Here is a 20,875-nt window from a genome sequence, read left to right as displayed (position 1 = left end):
CCTTAGAAAACCCACTTTCTCTAAGTCTAGAAAAATAATATATCATTCAACCCAGTGAACATTTGTGTGCCAGAAGGGCTGTCAGGGATAAAGAAACAAATTCCTCAGTGTCACACCCAAAAGGAGCCCAGAGACATGGCATGGGGCTTGGGCGGGGAGGAGAGGAGACCTGGGGCTAACTCAGTGTGAACCGAGGCAGGTGCAGTGTGCTCAGGGTCATGACAGTGGGACATAAAAATGGTGTGGTAGGGGCACCTGGGTGGCTCAGTCGGCTAAGCGTCCGACTTTGGCTTAGGTCATGATCTCACAGTTCGTGGGTTCGATCCCCACATCCGGCTCTGTGCTGACAGCTTAGAGCCTGGAGCTTGCTTTGAATTCTATGTCTTCCTCTCTCTCTGTTCCTCCCCTGTTCATGCTCTGTCTCTCTCTCTCTCTCCTTCAAAAATAAAAACATTAAAAAAAATTTTTTTTTAAATGGTGTGGTAAGGCTGTGGGGCACAGAGACCTGCCAGCTGGAGGGCAAGGAAAAACCTCCAGGGAGGCTGACTTGGAAAGATAGACAGACTTTTGACAGGAATAGGCCATGAGCGGTGTGTGAAGACAGCATCCACGGGGAATGGGGAATGGCATCTACAAAGACCCAAAGTTGGGAACTTTGGACAAGAGGACAGGGCTTGTGAGCAGAGTGCATTGGAAGAGGCAGCAGAAGGTCAAGTGGGAGAAGTGGATTGGCACCCGATACTGGAGAGCTTTGAATATTAAGCTGAGGAGTTTGGATTTGGCCTAGTGGGCCATGGGGTGGGGGAGGGTATCCCTGAATATTCTTGAGCAAGAGAGCATAATCAGTACACAGCACAAGGTTTAGACAACTCCCCGTAGATCAGGGGTCAGCAAACTTTTTCTGTAAAAGGCCAAACAGTAAATATTTTAGGTTTTACAGGCTGTAGGGTCTCTGTCACAGTTCCTCAACTCCGCCATTGTAGCAAACAGACATGGCTGTGTTCCCATATAACTTTAATTACAAAACCAAGCAGGGGGCTGGATTTGACCTATGGGCTGCGATTTGCCGACCTCTGCTCTAGATGCAAGGTGGAGGTCAGATGGACAGTAAGATGATCACTAGCATACCACTCTGCAAGGTGGAGAAATGTGTGAGCTCGGGGCGCCTGGGTGGCGCAGTCGGTTAAGCGTCCGACTTCAGCCAGGTCACGATCTCGCGGTCCGTGAGTTCGAGCCCCACGTCGGGCTCTGGGCTGATGGCTCAGAGCCTGGAGCCTGTTTCCGATTCTGTGTCTCCCTCTCTCTCTGCCCCTCCCCCGTTCATGCTCTGTCTCTCTCTGTCCCCCAAAAAATAAATAAACGTTGAAAAAAAAATTAGAAATGTGTGAGCTCAAGGCACAGTAGACACTGGAGGATGGAGAGGGAGACAGAGTCAAGAGACGGCCTCTCCATCAAGGCCAGTGCAAAGCAGGCATTAGATTAATGTTGAGTTAGATGGATTATTCAGGACTTGGTCTCACTGGTGAGTTATGGAGGGTGATGGAGCAAGTAGAAAGAGGATTCAGACTAGCAGGTAGCACCTGCAGTTTTGGCACTTACTAAACCTGAGCTTTTGGCAGGACATCGCTAATGAGTCTGTGATGATTATTGATTCATTGAGTAAAGGTTTATTGAACGTTACTGAACCCTAGGCTTTGGAGATCTAGTGGAGCACAAGAGAGGCAGGGTTCATATTCTAAGGAGTTTACCATCTAGTGGGTGAAAGACAGTAAACAAGAAAACACATATTAGCGGCTAGCATGTACTGAACACTTGCCATCTGCTAGGTACCATTCAGGCAGAGTAAGGAATTTAACCAGGGACACACAACTAGTAGTGGTGGTATGGGTCTAGAACCCATTCACTTAACTTTATTATACTGTCTCTTACTAAAGAACATAGCTGTTATTGAAGCAAATATCAAATATTGATGAGGGAAATAAACAGGATCTTGGGACAGAGAAGGGAAGGGTCAATCATATTTAGATACAGTGACCAGAGAAGGCATCTCCAAAGAGAGGGAAACAGCTTTGTGAGGAGTGATGGGAAAAGTGTGCCAGGCAGAGGGAACAGCATGTGTGAATGCCTTGTGGTAGCAAAGACCTTGTGATAACATAGGGCCACTGTAGTGAATGAAGGAGAGGAATGTGGCATGGCAACTCTAATGGTTCAGCAGTAATTATCATTCCACCCTACCAGCCACTCTGAGACAGAGGCATCATTATCCATTTTGCAGGAAGAAACTGAGGTTCAGAAATGTTAGATTGATTTCCCAGTTGCAGAGCTGGGTAGGTAGTGGGGTTCTGTCTGGTTAGCAGTTGAAAATGCAGACTCCAGCGAGAGTATGAATCCAGAGACCTTGAAGAGAGGCATGAGCCTCCAGTACATGGCTTCAGCCTTCCAAGAAACAAGAGAGGATGACTGTATGGATGTGCTGGAGCCCCGAAGAGAGGGGAGCGGTGGGTGTAGGGCCATGAGGGGTGATGAGAAGTCCCTTATGTAGCCTGGGAAGATTCAGCTGCCTGAGTTGGCAGTGGACCCAGCCAGCACAGGCTTTTTTCTCTCCAGCTGCACTGAGGGGCAGAGAAAAGGTCAAGGAGGTCCTCCCTACTCTGTGCCTGAGCACGAGGGCCAGCCTGCTCTTTGGGTGACTCTTATGTCTCTCTGTGCCTGGCAGGACATCATCCTCACTGTGAAGGAGAAGCTGTCCATCCGAAGCATGGAGTACTTTGCACTGGCCCTGGAAGAGCAGTACAACATCTCACGGCTGCACCTACTGCATGAGGAGGAACTTATCCAGCAGGTATACCTGCTCCTTGTGAGGAGAGCCGGGCTGGGCAAGCTACACAACTCAGCGAGAATCTTTGGGATAGGGCTCAGCACATCAGCACTTTCTCATGCCCTCACTCAGCCTGGGGATAACAGGGCAAAAATCAGGACTGATTTTCATATGAAGTATGTGGGGTCCCGTTTTGCAGATGTGGAGATAGTGACTTAGAAAGATAAGATGACTGGGGTACCTGGGTGGCTCACTCAGTTCAGCATCTGACTCAGTTTCGGCTCCAGTCATGATCTCCTGGTTTGTGAGTTCGAGCACAGCACTGGGCTCTGCTCTGACAGTGTGGAGCCTGCTTGGGATTCTCTCTCTCCCTCTCTCTTGGCCCATCCCCCATTTGCTCTCTCTGTCTTTCTTGAAATGAATAAATAAACTTAAAAAAGAAGATAAGGTGACTTACTCAAGGTAATGAAACCAATAGAGCCCCATCTTTTCCTTCCAGCTTGATGATCTTTGAAAAGTCAGAGAAGCATTTCTTACTGGGTCTAAGCCCTTTTTCTGAGACTTACCCCTAAGCCGGTCCCTGATGGATTGGCAGGGCATAGTCTGTCTGTACCAATCAGTCTTTCAGCCTTTCAGTGATTTGTCATACCAACTTTTTAACATGTCTGTTCCATTAGCATTGAAAAAGAAAATCAAATGAAATCCCCAAGATAGTTGAAGTAGAAAAAAAAGTGAGGTGCATAATATAACAATGTATACTATACTATTATTTGTGGAAAATAAAATAATACACATATATAGAAACATACACACGCACACACACACACACACACAGTCTCTGAAGGGGCATATAGGAGACTGGAAGTATATTTCTTTTGGAAAGGAGAACAATTTGATGGGGTCAGTGGGAAACTTTGTTCTTTTGAGCCTTTTACATTTTATACCCATGGGAAAGTCAAGAGCAAAGGTCTGCAGCTGTTTTGGGAAACACTAAAATTGAAATCTCTGAGGACTTTCATTATTTCCTTTTTTTTTTTTAAGTTACTTTGTGGAATAGCTGTGAGAACAAAGGCAGTTAGAGGATTAACTATGTCCCTTACCCATTGCAGGTGGTAGAAAGGGAGGAGTCACATGACTACCGCTGCCTCTTCAGGGTGTGTTTTGTTCCCAAGGACCCCCTGGACCTCCTGAAAGAAGATCCTGTGGCCTTTGAATACCTCTACCTGCAGGTGACTGGATCTGCCCTTCCTAAAATAACAGTGGTTTTTCTCAAAGATGGCACATTGGGTGATTTTGAACATGAGCTTAAGGCAGTTAAGCAACTCCCTGGTAGGGATTATCTTTATCTGAAGAATAGGCTTGATTATCCTTCAGAATAGTTGCTGTCTTAGGATATTTGCTGCGTATTAATGAAATTTAGGCTTAGCCCTCAATGTGGATGATACATTTTCTACTAACATTTAGAGCTACAGTTTTTTATTGCTTCGAGTGGCATTAGTGCTTCAAAGCCTTATTTAGTTTTTTTAAATGTTTATTTATTTTTGAGAGGGAAAGTGAGTGTGCATGGGGGAGAGGCTGAGAGATGGGGGAGAGAGAGCATCCTAAGCAGGCTCTGTGCTGTCAGTACAGAGCCTGACACAGGGCTTGATCCCACTAACCGTGAGATCATGACCTGAGCCGAAATCAAGAGTTGGATGCTCAACTGACTGAGCCACCCAGGCTCCCCTTCAAAGCCTTATTTTAGAAACGATGAAAAGGAGTCTTGGGAAGCTCACATGATTTTCCCGGGCCATGCATTTGATGGCAGAGCCAAAAATTGGTTCCTTGACCCTTAGCCTGGTGTTCCCCCTCCTTTGCCTGCTTGGGTGAGATGTATCATGTCATTTTTCTGCTGATGAAAAAAGAATCATTTCCAAGGTATTGCCATTGTACCAATGAGGTAACTCAAACTAGATGAATTAACTTGCCCAAATCTTACAGAAATGATGGCAGCAAATAATACCAAAACTAGTTTATATTTGTGTAATGCTGTGTCCTTATGCCTCCTTTCATACGTTATCTAATTTAAACCTCACAGAAACAGCGTAAGGTAGACTTGAGAAGCAATGAGAAGACACCAATGTTCAGAGTCTTAGTAAGTCAACCAAGGTCACATAGCCAAGAATTGGCAGAGCCGGGTCTCAGAGCCTTTCGCCTGAAAGAACTAGGAACACAATCCATGTATTCTCATTTCCCAATTCCTCTGATGTAATCTCTTCTAGAGCTGCAGTGATGTGCTCCAGGAGCGCTTTGCGGTAGAAATGAAATGTAGCTCCGCGCTCCGGCTCGCAGCCCTGCACATCCAGGAGCGGATCTACGCATGTGCCCAGCCGCAGAAGATCTCTTTGAAGTACATAGAGTGAGTGGCAGGCGACTTCTATGTGCCGTCAACAGCAGCTCGGCTGCATTTATAACTTGGCCGGCCCCTGGCCAGGATGGCCAGATTCCACAGAAAGATGATACTCACCAACCTGCCCATCTGTCTGTTGTCTTTCCATCTATTTCCCTCCCCACTGTCTCGGACCCAGCCCAGTTCCCCCAGATGTCAGAATCTGGCTGCGCACTTGGGGGCAGAAGCCAACTGCAGATAGAATGACACAGGATCCCTTTGTAGATTCCCAGTTCCTGAGAGAATGTCTTGGGATATCCGTTGACAACATCAGTGTAAAGCTCTTCTGAGGGCAGAAATGCCTTGGAAATTAATCTTGTGTGAACCAGTTGTGTGGTATTATATTCCTATTAGAGCAGTTTCAAGTCGTGGGATTCCAACACGTCCTGGTTCGTAGGCTACGTTTTCATTTTTCTCTGGGAACCATCACCCAGGTTTGCTAAGCCATTCACCAAATCTCAACTGTGTCCTGTCTGGGCATCAAAATCAAATGGGGAATCATAATTAAAACATAAAACAGATCCTTGACCCTATTCCTGAAATACTGGGTTAAATCTCTAGGGAATGAGACCTGAGGATCTGTATTCTTATCCAGTTTGTTGGAGAATTTTGAGGCTGTTAGGCTGGCACCATTCTGAAGCATAACCTCAAGGATTCACAGGTGCTGTGTGAGAATGTATTATACATATGTGATCAGTATTTCTGATATGTATTATAGTAAAAAAAAAAAAAAAAAAGATTGAGATCTCTTCTGATTAACAGAGTATCATACCACACCAAAAGCAACAAGCTCCCAGAAAGATAAGTGGGGCTTAGTTCCTGAATGGCTGGGATTTTTGTGGAGAGAGTGCATGCGTATTAAGTATATATAAATATATGATATTTAATACATAAAGTTATAAATGCATTTTATGTATATTTACACATACTTATGTATACATGTAGATTCTTCTGTTGAGAAAGAGGCTCATAATTGCAGTGTTCTGGGAACACTAAGTTCCTGAATGAAGTGTAATTATGCTCTTCATTAGAGCCGGGTGCACTGTAAAAATGGTGTCTCCAATATCTCATGGCAGGAAGGACTGGGGAATAGAAAACTTTATATCTCCAACTTTACTCCGAAACATGAAAGGCAAAGACATCAAGAAAGCCATTAGCTTCCACATGAAGAGGAACCAGAATTTGCTGGAACCCCGACAGAAGGTAATGTTGTGGCCTCTGATGACACCAACCCTTCCCCTCCCCCAGCTGTCTGTTGTGAAACCTCAGGGAAAGCATTTTCAACATTGTGTGGATTTTAGGCAAGTGAATAACTCTAATTTAAGTCTTTGTTTCCTCCTATTTAAGCAACTTATTTCTGCTGCCCAGCTTCGTTTAAATTATCTACAGATCCTTGGGGAACTCAAGACATATGGTGGAAAAATCTTTAATGCTACTCTAATGGTATGTATGACAGAAATGCAGATCTCTACTCTTAGAAGGGAACTTAGAGGTCCTCTGAAGATCAGTGTATCTTTTGGCCTAAAATTCCTGAGGACCTGTCAGGTATTTGTTTGGGAAGTGAAATATGACACCATTGGGGAGTGTGTATCATGCTTGGTGCCAGCCCTCTGGCAGATGCTGGGGGAGGCAGAACTCAAAAAACCATGATTTCCACCCTCAAACGATGAAACAAAGTACCCAACAGACAAAAGAGGCAATGAGAAAGGCACAGGACTACTGCTGTGGAGTTTGAAGACAGAGGGTACCGCTGCTGGCTTCTGGTTGAGTATGGGAAGAAGGACGGATTCGGAAAAAGCGAGAAGGTTGGATTGACCAGATTTCAGTAAGGAGGAAAGGCATTCTGAGGGGACGGAAATGGATGAGTTTACTCTGGCACTTTGGGTATATAAAGGCGAAGTGGAAGAATTGGAAATCATGAAAGAAATATGAAAATGTATGATTGACTGCCAGGCTGTGGCCCTGATTGTTCATAAGGGAAGAACTACGGGTGGATCTGAGAAGGGAAAAGAGAAGCAAAAGAGCCGTCTCCTTTGTTACTCATTCCTCCCCCAGCTTTCTTTTTGGAGCCTGGGCCTGGTGCTCTGTGCTTTTCAGCAGTCTGTGACTGGTGGGCTGCCTCTTATGGGAACTCTCCCCCACTGCACTTAGGCAGCCCCAGAACCCTCCAGCACAAAACCACACAATTTGCCAATTAGAGATTTATGTACATATATAAATGTATATGTACTTATATATACATATATACACATATATATGCATATACATATATATATGTGTGTGTGTATATATATATATATACACACATATATATATATACATATATACATATATTATATATATATATAAACAAAGCTCCTTTCAGTATATTTGGTGTGCTTCTCAGTCATTTACAATGATGGGTCAGATTAATCAGATTGCTGACCTAACAATGTAGGTGGAAAAAGGGAATCAATGTTTTGACAGAAAGGAAGAGCATCCGATAGGGGAGGGGAAAAATAGTTGCGTCTTTGTACGAGTAGGTGACAAAAGGTTGGAAAGGAGACTAGATCCACAGAAAGGAAGGCTTAAAGGTACAACTTTACTTTTCCCATGGGCCAATCCTATCCTCTCCCAGCTGCCAAGTTCCTGTCCCCAGTCTCCCTTTACTTGTCCTACCTAAGGTAAGAACTGGTAATGGGAGAAGAAGCCAGCCACATTGAACTGGCTTAGGATGCTTGCTGGACACTAGGGACTCCCAGGGAACCTGAGTACAACACTTGAAAACAAATAATTATGGTAAGAAGTCACAGCTCAGTGCTATCAGAGCTGTGCAGAGGCTGTGGGGTGGGAATGACATGGAGGAAATGGACTACTCTGGCTTGAGGAGACAGATCAAGCGGATGTTTTCCATAGGCAGTAGGTTTTGATGGAGTCTTTTTTTTATTTTATATTTTATTTTATTTTATTTTATTTTATTTTATTTTATTTTATTTTATTTTATTTTATTTTATTTTATTTTTTGATGGATTCTTTTAAAGAGGGGTCAGGATTTCACTGGGACACAGCATGAATATTGGCACATGGGTGTGAAAGCACAGGTTGTGTTTGTGGAACAGGTAACAGCCCCATGGTCTGGCTCTCTATTGTGAAGGGTCTTGTGGGAGATAGATTTATACTTAATTTAGCTGTCAGTGGGGCCCAGATTAGGCTATTGCCTAATTTAGTAGTCTAGGAAAGAGGTGGTGAGGGAGGACCTGAAATCAAAATCAAGGAGTTGGTCAAGAGGGATATCGTGTCTTACATGTGCAATGTGTTTTCACTAGCTTGTGAATGAAAACTAATTCCTCTTCCACCCTAATGCAGTTACAGGATAGAGAATCCTACATTGCTCTTCTAGTTGGAGCCAAGTATGGGATTAGCCAAATTATCAGTAGCAAACTCAACATCATGTCCACACTGGCAGAGTTTGCAAACATCAGCCGTGTAGAGCTGACAGAAGAGTCTGAGAAAGTGAGCATGGTCAAAGTGTATCTTCAGGATGTCAAGGTAATGCATGGGGAAGAAATTTTGAATCCAACTTCTGTAATTTGGGGCTAAATTATTCTAGGGTAGTTTATGAGAGTATAGATATTAACAAAGTCTAATACCCAGCATTTGCTTAAGAGGATGAGTTGTCCATCCTGTACCATCAAAAGGAAAATAATGAACATGGTGTGTTTTCTTGGGAGGGTCCTAAGATAATTTTTGTGTGTAAACTGAGCTTGGACTATATACTTTCCTGACGGGTTCAGAAACTTAGATGGGAGCACCACACAATTTTATCTCATGTATGGGACCCAAATGGCTGCCCAAGAGTTTTGAGTGGCAGCAATTAAAATGGATAAATGATGCGGGGTACTTCCTGGGCCTCTCTGGAAGGTCCTACATTTACCCTGCCTTCCTTTGCTTTAATTCTGATGGGCTCAAGGGTGGTGCTTCATTTTTCTCATCACCCTCTTCTTCCTTCTCCATTTGCTCTCCTTTTCATTTTCCAGGTCAGGTCTTGAAGGGGCCTCACTGTATGAATGGTCAGGGTGGGGTGGGGTTGTTGGGATGGGGAGGCTGGACTAGGGGATGAAGAGGCAGGAGACCTCATAGAGATTCAATGGGAGGAACCCACTGTGTGTAAGTGAGTGTATGTGTGGTTGTGTGTATGTGTGCATGTATGCTTATTTCAAGTCTTGCAGATGAGAATATGAGATACCAGGAGGCCTGCCTGTGGGCCATGGCTGGATTTACTTGGAATCTCTCACTGGCCCCACATGGCCTTGTTGTCAGTCTTCAGACTGAGGCCACTATCCCTTGGCCCTTTATCTAAGAACTCTCTTTAACTTCAAAGGTTCTGACATTGCTGCTGGAATCCAACAGTGCAAAAGACCTAGCCTGCCTGATTGCTGGGTACTACAGGCTGTTTGTTGACCCAGTTACCTCCATTTTCCTCTGGCCAGGAAACAAACAACAGGTGCACCGGGTATCTGCTGAAGAAGGTGAGGCTTGCTCCAGTAAGGACAGGCCCTTTTCATAGCCTTAAGGGAAGGGGATGAATTGAGTTGAGCTGAGACTTCCACCCAGGTGGATGAGAGCTATTTTTCCATTTATTTCCTGGTGAACAGTTGGTTTTTCTAAAGTCCTAAACGGAGAAGTTTTCTATATGTATCTGAGAGTCCCTGAAAGCCAAGATACGCTATTGAAGGTCTCTGATTCCCTGTAGTATTTCCTAAAATCGTCTCCAAAATCCACTGTATTTTGTCTTTATTTACTGGCAAAAAACATGTCATTCATTTATTCAGAAAGTATAGATGACCGTTTTTTATTCCATGTGTATGTGCTCTTTGCATTTTCTTGAATTATAATAGAAATTCTCAACCTTACATGTTTAGAAAAAGGGGATACCTGGATATAGAAGGGAGTCGAAATCATATATAAGAAATGAGGTAGTGGAGGCCAGATAAGATGATCAGTCTCCCAGGCCAGCTCCCAGTTTCTATCAGGCTTTTGCTTCAGCACTATTGATGCAGCATTTTCCCACTGGTTTGCTGATAAATGTTGAAACACTCCCACTACAATATGATGTCACTGAATGTGGAGATGGGAAGAGATACTCAGTGGCATAACATTATATAGCATTCCTCCATTTGGATCAAATAGACATAAATAATCTCGAGAGATCAGATGATAGTAAGATGAAGTAAAAAATAATTAGGAAGTGATGAGTTTTTGGTACTTGTTGTTTTGGTTTTAACACAGTTTATGAACATGGATGATACCTTAGAGTCTAATCAGATAGACAATGCAGAGTGGCAGCAATTGCAAAGGTCTGCTGGCGGGAGGGAGTACTGCTGGGGCAGGTGCATGACACCAAGGGCAAGGTCATGATCTGTTGAAGCTCTCTATAGTGGCTGGAGCATGTGAAGCCTTCAGGGGATGACCAGGCTGTTGAGGAGGGGTTGGGGCCACACTGTGAGGGGGTGACCAGGCTGAGGAGGAATTGGGGCCGCTCTGTGAGAGGCCTTAACCCGTGGGAGAGCTTAGACTCTTCCCTGTAGGCAGAGGATGCCATGGAGGGGGTTTAAGTAGAGTGTGATGTGAACAGAGAAAAGTTTTGAGAAAGATCATTCTGGAGGCTAATGGTAGAAGAGAGATTGGAGGCCTGGCTCAATGCCCCCATCCTTCCAACCATGAATCCTTCCTGAGTACCAGCAGCTAGCTGGGTTTTCACCGCCCTAAAAGCTCCATAGCACCAGGGGGTCCCCGAGGCCGGGCTTCAAAATGGTGCCAGCCTACCCACCTCAGAATCCCACAAAAAGTTGCTAAGAATACAGATTCTCAGCCCCCACTCCCTAGATATTTGACTTATTACACCAGGGATAGGGCCAAGGATCTGTTTTATTTTTTAAATATGATTCCCCATCTGATTTTGATGCCCAGACAGGACAGAGCTGGGATTTGAGGAGGGGCTTAGCAAACCTAGGTGATGCTGCCTGTAGCAAAGTGAAATCCAGCCACATACCCTCCATGCTTCCATGAACACATAGCTCTCCTCAGAAGTAACCCTGTCCCCATTAGGCAGTTCAGGCACATGTGGGAAAGGAGCCCTGATGTGTGGGGAGAACATGGAATCTGGAGACCCACAGGCCCTGTGTCAGCCAGTACAGCATGATCTGGGCCAGCCACCCTGGAGAATTGGAGGGCAGGCAGGGTAAGGGTGGGAGGACACAAGCCTCTGCCAGTTCCTGAATATAACCCCCGGTGTCCCTTGTGTTACAGGCTATGAATCCAGGGCGTGCAGCGACTCTGAGGAGTCCTCTGAAGTGGACTGCGTGCTGGAGCCTCTCTCCGACAGACACCTGCTGAAGCTGGGCCCCTGCAGACCACTCATAAAAGAGGAGCAGCCTCCTGGGGACAGCCCCACACCTGAGGTGGCCAGGAGGGGCCCGAGCACCTCCGGGGCCAGCAGCATGACAGATAGTGCTGAGTCGGAGGCATCCGACTCAGCCAACACGGAGAGCCGAGGCTGCAGGACCAGTGGCTCCAGTGAATCCATGGATGCCTTAGAAGAGGATGACTTGGACACTTGCTCCTCCAGCAGGTCTGGCTTCTTCCACTCTAGCTCGCTGGGCTTCCCAGAGAGTCTTGATTCCAACAGCCAAGAGGAGAGAAGCAGTATTGAAACCAGTGGCTTCCTCTGTCTCCTGGACCTGGCCCAGAGAGCCAACCCTCCATGCCAGAAGACTGAGTTTTCTGAGAGTCCCGCTCCTGAGACTTTCAGTTGGGGACCAGAACTGAGTGCGGTCCGGCTGGACCCCAGGCTATATGAGGACAGTCGGACAGACTACTATAGCCTGTGCTCCAGTGTCTCCCTGGCCAGCCACCAGAGCGACAGCTCAGAGAGCACAGCTTCCCGGCAGGGTGGGGGCCTGGCAGCCTGGGGTCAGCAGGGCTGGATGGAGGCCCAGCCCAGCTCCACTCTGGAAGCCCTGGGCCCACACCTGCCTCTGGCCTTTGAGGATGGCAGCTCAGATGAGGAGTACTATGACGCAGCCGACAAGCTCACACCCCCAGACGCCCTCTCAGGTGAGCCCTCCCCAGCAGGTCTGCACAGACTCCAGGCGGCTTCTGAATACCCAGCAGGGGCAGGGACCAAACTTGAATCACGCTCCTTGTCCTTGTTTGAGAAGGCCCACCCGGGCTCAGCGGACCAAATTATATGTGTCATAACTTCAAGTCAGGGGTACAAGGGAGGTTCGGGGAACTGTGGGCCAGCAGAGATGGGAGGCACCAATTCAACAGTGGGAATCAGGAAAGGCTTCCCAGAAGAGGTGGCAGATGTGCTGGGCCTTGTGGGATGGACAGAATTTGTATTGAAAAGGGTTTGACAGGAGTTCTCAGCGGAGGCAAAGTGGCTGTGTCATTATTGACCCTGACTCTATATTAAATGGGGCTTTGAAGTAAGAAGAACCTGATAGGCTGTTGGTGGCCCCTTAAGGGACTCAGACGTAAGAAAAGGCCGGGGATCTGTTGGTCATGTTTCTTTCCGGTTCCACATAGAGTGACTTCCTGAGTTGATGTGAGATCCTTACAGGACACACACACGCACACACACACACACGCGCGTGCGCACACACACACACACACACACACACACACACAGTTGCACACACCATATACTGAAGGGAAAAAATTAGAGAATAGCACGCAGACACTGATGATGAGTCACTCACTAGGAGCTGGGGAAGCTGCAGCTCATTTATTTCTGGGTCAGCCCTTTCCTGTTGCTTCCTGCCCTCTAGTGCTTTCCCGTTGCTTGTGGGAGAAAGGCCAGCTCCTTAGCAGCCCCTGTGAGGCCCCTCCAGGTCCTCTGTGACATGGTCCCCTTCTGTCTCCTTCCTCCTGGGCCCTCTTTCTGCATACCTGCCACACAGACCTCCTTACCGTTCTTTAAAAGTGCCAAGTTCTTTCCTACCTCTGGCCTTTACACGTGCTGCTCCTTCCGCCTGAAACACTCCTCACCCTGATCTTTGGCTACAAGTGCCTACCCATCTATCAGGCCCCACGTAGAAATTCACTTCCTCTAGGAAACGTCAACCAGACTGCGCCAAGACTGGGGCAGGTCTCCCCATCCCTTTCATGTGTTTTCATAGTACCCTGGGTGCTTCCTGCCCGCACTTAGCACTGCCTGTAATTGTATATTTATTCGTGTGACTTTTGTGTTGATATTTCTCTTCCTTACTAAACCAAGAACTCCTCAGAGTATAGGGACTGTGTGTTATACACTCACCCCTGGGTCCCCAGCACATTGTACTTGGTGGCAGTTTTGCTAAATGAGTAAACAAATTCTCTACCATCTACCCTGAGTTCATTAATTGGCTGTGCCCATAAAGAAGGAGAAACTTATGAGCAGATTTGCACTGTTCTCCAAAGAACCCAGCCAACTGCCATCCATCCCCCCAGCTTTGCCCAGCTGGGCCAACCATTGTGCAGGGTTCAAAATGGGGGCACAACAGAGACCATCAGTCAAGGCCTTCCCATATAGGAATCTAGCCAGGGAAATAAAGTCCATACTGGACATTCCCTTTTTTCACAAGGAGCCAATAAGGTGCTAGGTTCTGGTCTGAGCCCTGATTCACTGTGGGAGTCTCTCCCTTTTTAGGCCTCAGAAATGCCCTTGGTGAATGGCTATAGGTGGCCTAGGGCAGCAGCTCTAAAACGTGGGTGGGCATCATAATTACCCAAGGGACCTGGTTTAAATACCACAGCTTCTTAGGTTGTAGCCTCTGAGATTCTGATTAAAGAGGCCTGAAGAGCAGCCTAGAGTTGATAACGTTTTTAATAAGATGCAGCCAGACTGGAAACTGCTGATCTGAGGATAAGAGCCCTCTGATTCTCAAGTGCTATACTATGTACCTGATTCCTTCTGGCCTATTCCCTAGACTTCATCACAAAGTGCTTCTCTCTCAGAAGGGTCCATCCTGGGGGTGCCTGGGTGGCTCAATCGGTTGAGCGTCCGACTTTGGCTCAGGTCGATATCATGGTTCATGGGTTGAGCTCCACGTTGGGCTCGCTGCTGTCAGAGCCTGCTTCGGATCCTTGGCCCCCGTCTCTCTGCCCCTCCCCAGCTTGCACTCTCTCTCAAAAAATAAATTTTAAAAACATTAAAAAAAAAAAAAAGAAAGGTCCATCCTGGTATGCACAAAACCCCCCACACTTGAGACTGAGTCATGACACTTTTTGTCAAGAGAAAGCTCCCTCGAATCCTCACACATGTAGTGACAATAACTACAGTAGTGGTAGCAGCTCCCGTCACTGAACCACTGTTAGCACAGGCCTTGTTCTGGGAGCTTGATAAGCACTGGTCCATTGAACCAGCACAGTAGGCCAGTGCTGACTGATACCGCTGGTACTGACTGACTTGGGTTGACATAAGCACCAATCAAGAGTGTTAGAAGGATGTCAGATAGCTTATAGAATTTCCAGCAAAGGTGAAGAGCTGGTTTAGACACAGGTAGTAACCAGGCCTGGAGACTGGGTGACAGGATTTCTCATCATTTCTTCACTGTCAGGATACTGTAGCTGCAAAGGATGGGCTCGACTTTTATTATTATTATTTTTTAAATTAATACGCAAATTCTAGGAAATTTGTATCTGACTTTCTAGGTCATAAATCTGGCTACTTGGCTGACTGCGGGTAGGGCACCTTCATGAAGAGTTCTAGCAGACAGTAAGCATTGGGGAGATTTTGTTCCCTGAAAGGAAGTTGGGGTACTATGACCCAAAGACAATGACATGCATCGTGGGCAATGAAGAACCAAAAAATGTCTCCCACAGTTATTATCCCCATCTGTTAGATGAGCAAATTGAGGAGATCAAGCTTTAATCTGCCCAAGGTTACCCAATCCAGCCAGGATCTGAACCCAGGCAACCCTGAGTCCTGGGTCCAACCTCTATAAGTCTCTTTATTTTTCTGCTTTTCACATACTCTTCCCTTTCTTGATTCTTAGGGGCCAGAGCTGTGTCTGCTGCAGAACCCAGTGCCACAAGCTTACAGCATAAGGCTAGCACTAGCATCTGTGAGGACAGCCTGAATCCTGGGCCAGATGGAAGAGAACCAAGCAGAAGGGGAGGGGTGAAGAAGTATGCCAAGACTCTGAGAAAAAGAAGGTCTTTCCTACAGACTGACTACACTTGTCAGGTCTCCTTTCCTCTGGTGCCATCAGCCTCCCTGGAGAGTGTGGATGATGTGTGCTACTACGACAGGGAGCCCTATCTGGCCCTCGGAGCACCCTCCCCAACTGTGTCCTCTCTGCAGGACATGCAAGGTGAGCCTGGCCTCCTGGAGACCAAGGCCCTGGGGCTGCTGGGTCCCTTGAGGCAGACCAAGAGCAAAAACCCAGCCTCCCGAGTCATGGAGATGGAGCCTGAGACCATGGAAACCAAGTCAGTTATCGACTCTCGAGTGTCTTCTATTTCTGCCATTCGCCTCCGGATTGACCCCAACCATAAAGATAGTTCTGGGGTTGCCCCCCTGACTGCCACTGTTGCCAGTTCCCCAGCCAGCACCCCTCACTGTTCCAGCCCAGGCTCATCTGGCCTAGATACTGCTCAGGCAGAGCCTTCCCATGCCTTGTCTCCACTTCAACACTCGGATGCCAGTGTCCCCAAAGAACTCACCCTAGAGCTTGGGGACAGCAACTCCTCCCTCTCTAGTGCTGACCCAGACCCAAATAGAGTCTGCCTGACCATCAGCCCAGGGCCACATAAGGTCTCTCAAGCAGACACACTAGAGTTGGGAGGGGTCCAACTGGAAACAGGACTGGGATCTTTGTTTACAAATCCTATGCAAGAAACTGCCCCCAAATACACAGAGCCTTTGTTGTCTCCTCCTCTAGTCAGGCCTGGAAGTGGTGAATGTGGGATAAATTCAGGAGAGAAGATGGCTTCTTTCCCTACAGAAGAGGAACAACAAGGACAGCTATCTCTGGGACATGATGGAGAAGTTACAAACAAAAACGGCACCAATTTATTTCATGATGAATCTGGGAAAGATTCAAGTGACTCCAAGAGTGACCTGTCGAATGCTGTGCCACAGACTATTGGTGTCAATGCTCCAACTGGTGGAATGAGAACCTCCCTCTCCTTGAAGACTCCTGTAACAGGAACTGAGCAGATCCTGCCACATTCCACCACGGGTCGCCAAGGACAAAGCAGAGAAACCCCAGGCCAAGCCTGCCAGGCCCAAGAGCAAAAACTATTGGAAGAGCTGGATTTAGACCCCGATTTCTTGCTTGGGGACCAGACCATTCCATCAGCCTTCCCTCTGGAGGGGGTCAAGGCAGAGCCACTTAACCACATGATAGGGGAAGAGATAGCCTCTCGGGACACTCCTCAGCAGATCTGTTTTAATCCAGCTCCTTCTCTGCCAAAGCCACTACCGGGTCCCCCAAAGGAGCCCCACTTAGAAGGTTCAAACCATTGTTCACTGTCAGAAAACAAAGACAAAAGTCCTAGCGTCTGCCTTCCTGCTGAGAAGTCTTTCCTGTGCTTTGCCCCAGAAAGCCATCCTAAAGTTTCTGCCAGTCTCAGGATGGCCACATCTTTGGGGTTTGTGGGTGTGAATGAGACAATGGCCCCCAGGATTGGGATGGAGCAGTGCAGCTGCCAGCTCTCCTATGCCACGTGCTTCCGTGGCCTGCAGCCAGAAGCAGAGGAAGAAGACCGGGCCTTGGAAGCACACCCTACTGCCCCCCTCACGTCGCCGCCCTCTGCAGGAAGCCGGCTGGCCCTCCCCTGGAAGCCTGCCCGGGCCCGCAGCTGCAGTGCGGAGCCCCTGTCGAGGAATAGCCACATCTGGCCAGAATACTGCTCCAGGGCCCTGAGACAGCTGAGAGCTGCCCCTGCCAGCACCCTGGAGGGCTTTAGCCAACTCACAGAGAGCTTACTGGAATTACAAGATATTTTAGAAGCTTCCTGGGGGAATGGGAACAAACATCCCCCAGAGAAGTGCACCTGGCACTTTTCAGAAAGCCGGAGCCGCCTCTGCATGGGTTCCCAGAAGCTCCTGGCGAGCTGTCAACATGTGATCAGAATGGACCAGTCCCCCGAAGAGATGCAGGGTGCCGTGCGGGACACCTTCCAGCACCTGGTCCAGCTGGCCGGCCTGTGCTTCCAGTTCACAGACTGCAGCCGCTGTTCCACTCGGCACAGGGAAGCAGCAGGGAACCTGAGGGACGTGGTGTGCGCCTACCATCAGTTCGTAGAGGCTGCTAGGCTGACCTGTGAGAGAGGCTACCACGACCTGAGTGTGAAACTCTTGGCCCGTCAGTGCACGGCTCTCACGGCTGCTGTGTTTTGTTTGACCCAGAAGTTCCGAGCATCCACTGCCCTGTGAGCAGGCCGGTTGCCCAGGCCCCTGCCTTGCCCTGGGCACTTCCCTGAGAAGCTCCTCCATTCCTCCACCACCCCTCCAAAATGTTTACTAGAGTATTCAAATAAACTGCTGCTTAATCCTGACCTGAATCATACAGAGTGATAAGTTTGGTTCAAAAGCATTCACTCATGTTCATTCAACAAACATTTCACTGAATACCTCCTCTGGGTCAGGCCATGTGCTAGGTCCTTAGGATAGAAAGGTGAATTAGACAAATCCCTGCCCCTGGCCAGGATTCTCACAGACCCTCGGGGGGATACAGATAAGTAGCTTGCCATCAGTAAACTGTGCCCTAATAGTTTACCCTGCGGATGTGGAAACAGGAGGAATTCACAGACTGTCCCAGGATGACAGGGATGAGGGAGGAAGGTGGGGATCACTGAAAAATGGCCTTGACTTCGCGTATCACACTGATTTGGCAATAACCTTCACAAATAGGAGTGAATACATGTGATATTTGATAGATTTTACCTTCACAAGGTTTGGTTTGCGGCACCTGCACCTGCAGGCCTGGTATTCTTGGCTGCCTCGCTATGACAAGCATAGGTTGCCACTAGGTGGCAGTTAAATTCCTTAGTTGCATGGTGACCCACAACCAGGAGTGGGTGCTCTGTGCTTTATCTCAAATTGACTGAATGCTGCACCCTTTTTCTCTGGTAAATACCTGTAAAGGCAAACATAAAGCCCTGAATTCAATTTGCCTTTTTAAGAATAATATTAGAGGGAAAGAAATATATTTAGTACCTTTCTCACTAATCCCAATTAAACCAGTTAATCCCAGTTAATCTTAGTGGGAAGTTGGACAAGCTACTTAACCACTCAGTGCTTTGGTTTTCTCTTCTCTAAATGTTAATAGTTCCTGCTTTGTTGGGTAGAAATCTAATAAATAATCTATTAAATACTCAGTAAAATTCAGTAGTAATCCCCAAACTTTATGGATGCCTCTCCTAGTGTGAAACCATTTCCTACATTTTGTTTTCAGACTCCAGGAAAACTGATCTCAAGATACCCCTGGGATCTTTTTCCCCCTGGCTTCTCTGTCCAGGCCAAAGCTGGCTTAGACAGTCACCTTGGGCTATTAGAGCTTGTTCAAGGGGGCCCTTTGTCCCTCTGGTACTCCTGATCAGTTGTGTGTCTGCACTGGCCTCCCAATTCCTCTCCTTCACCCAGAACAAGGAGGGCAGAATGAGTGTGTTTATGTACCCAAACCCTTGGCAATCAGAGGAAAGCAGTATTTTGGGAGACGAGAACATATCTTTCTCACCCCTTGTTACCAGTTATTTGTTAACTAACCAGTGAACCAGTACTTGTGCCAGGAAAAGATTTATTTTCTTAGAGGGCTGTTTCTTTTCACATAATATTTTGAATAAAATTTGAATAAGGCTCTCGAACATAGATTTGTAGTGATTGTGTGGCCATGAATAACAGGAACAATAGGACGCTGAAAAAATAAAAATTGTATAATGTGAAACAGGACTTGAACACTTTTACCAGCAGAAAGCTCTGAAGAGCTATGTAGCTTATTTACATGAACGTAATCTGTATGTTTGCAAGTTTAAAGCAAGGAGCTTAGGACTTCAACTTAACCAGAGCTGGAATTCCTGGCGATGTTGTTATAGGCACCACGCTGGGCCTCAGTTTCCCCAACTGACAAAAGGAAATAGTACTCGTCTCATTTAGTGAGGGCCTACAGTGTGCCAGATGCCTTACTTACATACCTCAAGTACATCTTCTTATTAATGGGGACAACACCCCAAGCTAGAGATTGTTATGTAATACACATTTGGCATATTGTGAGAAATAATAGTGGAAGGCGGGAAGAAGACTGTGAAGCCTCTGGCATGGGCACTCAAATGTTTATGTCTGTCTGTCTTTGCTTCCTCTCCCCTCAACTCCCTGAACTTTCTTGGGCTGCTACTGTATGGAGTTAGTATTTTGCTCTGCACTAAGTCCCAGAAGTTCCAGGAAATCCCTCACTGCTTGTTGAGAAGCTAAAATGAAGGGAGTGGGGGCTGGTCCTGTTTAGCACCGTTTTTGAGATACACCACCCCCAACATGAATAGGCAGAATGGGATGCAATGCAAGAGCCAATTGTTTAGTGACCAGGAAACTACCAGACATTTACACTCCTTCCTTTTCCCATTCACCATAATATTGGCTGATTCGTTTCTTAGACAAACATTTGTTACAACCGTTGCAGGTGATGCCTGATGAGGGATTATGGATGTAAATAATTGGGTAAGAATCCTGTCTTCAAGAGCTCCTGGTCTAAGAGATAAGATGACATGTAGAGAAAGAAACCTACAAATATAAGGTATGGTCTGCTCAGGGTGACCAAAGAGGACAGATAAGGTGCTAGGAGAGCTCAAAAGACAGAAGTCATTTTGTGGTTGGGGACAGAGTGGTGATCGTGGAAGGCTTCCTGTAGGAAGCAGCATTAATTAGAAGTAGCTACTGAGCATCAGGTCCTAGATTTGGTAGATAGGAAGGTAGGTTGGAATGTGTTAAGAAAGGAGAAAAATCACGCATTTGGTGATTCTGTCGACACATATTTAGTGTGCAGTGGCACTGGGAATTAAGTCATCAACATGATACATGTTCCCTCAGGAACTTAAAACTAGTAGGAAAGATACAGAAAAAAATAAAAAGATTACTGACTGATAGGTCATGTAAAGAAACGAAGAGTGCCAAGATAGGGATGGGATGAGCCAATCTTACCTGGGTGATCAGTAAAGGTCTCTCTAAAGAGGGAAGGTTTAAGCTGAAGCCTAAAGGATAGGAAGGAGCCAGCCATGGAAAAAGTGAGAGGAAAGGGAACAGAATCTGCAGAGGGCCTTGGTATATTTGAGGCATTTCAAGAAGACAGGTATGACTGGAACACAGCAAGCCAGAGGAAGAATGATAGGATGAGTTTAGAGGGGCAGCCAGGAACCAGGCGGGGAAGGCCTTGGGAAGGTTAGACTTCACATCCAAGTACAATGGGAAGCCACGAGGGTTTGGAAAAGGGAGACACATAATCATCTGACAAACAGATATCTGCTGCGTGGTGGGAGTAGGGGGTTGGGGGGGCGGTGGTCAGTGAGACCAGCTAAGAGGACTTTTCTAGGGGGTGGCCATGGGCTCATTCAAAGGTGAAGAGACACAAGAGCAGTGGCAGGGAGAGAGGAAAATTATCCAGTTGGGC

At 46.9% G+C, this 20,875-nt stretch overlaps 1 protein-coding gene across 1 annotated transcript in view; it reads left to right on the top strand.

The window, feature by feature from the left end:
- Positions 1-18,134, top strand: part of FRMPD1 (FERM and PDZ domain containing 1) — a 49,138-nt gene extending 31,004 nt beyond the window's left edge. Inside the window, exons 7-15 of the mRNA XM_047830408.1 lie at positions 2,717-2,842; positions 3,928-4,047; positions 5,080-5,216; positions 6,323-6,449; positions 6,594-6,689; positions 8,592-8,774; positions 9,607-9,754; positions 11,535-12,341; positions 15,266-18,134. Of these exons, the coding sequence (XP_047686364.1) occupies positions 2,717-2,842; positions 3,928-4,047; positions 5,080-5,216; positions 6,323-6,449; positions 6,594-6,689; positions 8,592-8,774; positions 9,607-9,754; positions 11,535-12,341; positions 15,266-17,652 (4,131 nt within the window). The 3' untranslated portion in view covers positions 17,653-18,134. The remainder of the gene's footprint in view (positions 1-2,716; positions 2,843-3,927; positions 4,048-5,079; positions 5,217-6,322; positions 6,450-6,593; positions 6,690-8,591; positions 8,775-9,606; positions 9,755-11,534; positions 12,342-15,265) is intronic.
- The last annotated feature ends 2,741 nt before the right edge of the window (positions 18,135-20,875 follow it).

This window comes from Prionailurus viverrinus, chromosome D4 (assembly GCF_022837055.1).
Source record: "Prionailurus viverrinus isolate Anna chromosome D4, UM_Priviv_1.0, whole genome shotgun sequence".
NCBI lineage: Eukaryota > Metazoa > Chordata > Mammalia > Carnivora > Felidae > Prionailurus > Prionailurus viverrinus.
The sequence above is the reverse complement of the archived record's forward strand: the minus strand, read 5'-3'. Positions and strand labels throughout refer to the sequence as shown.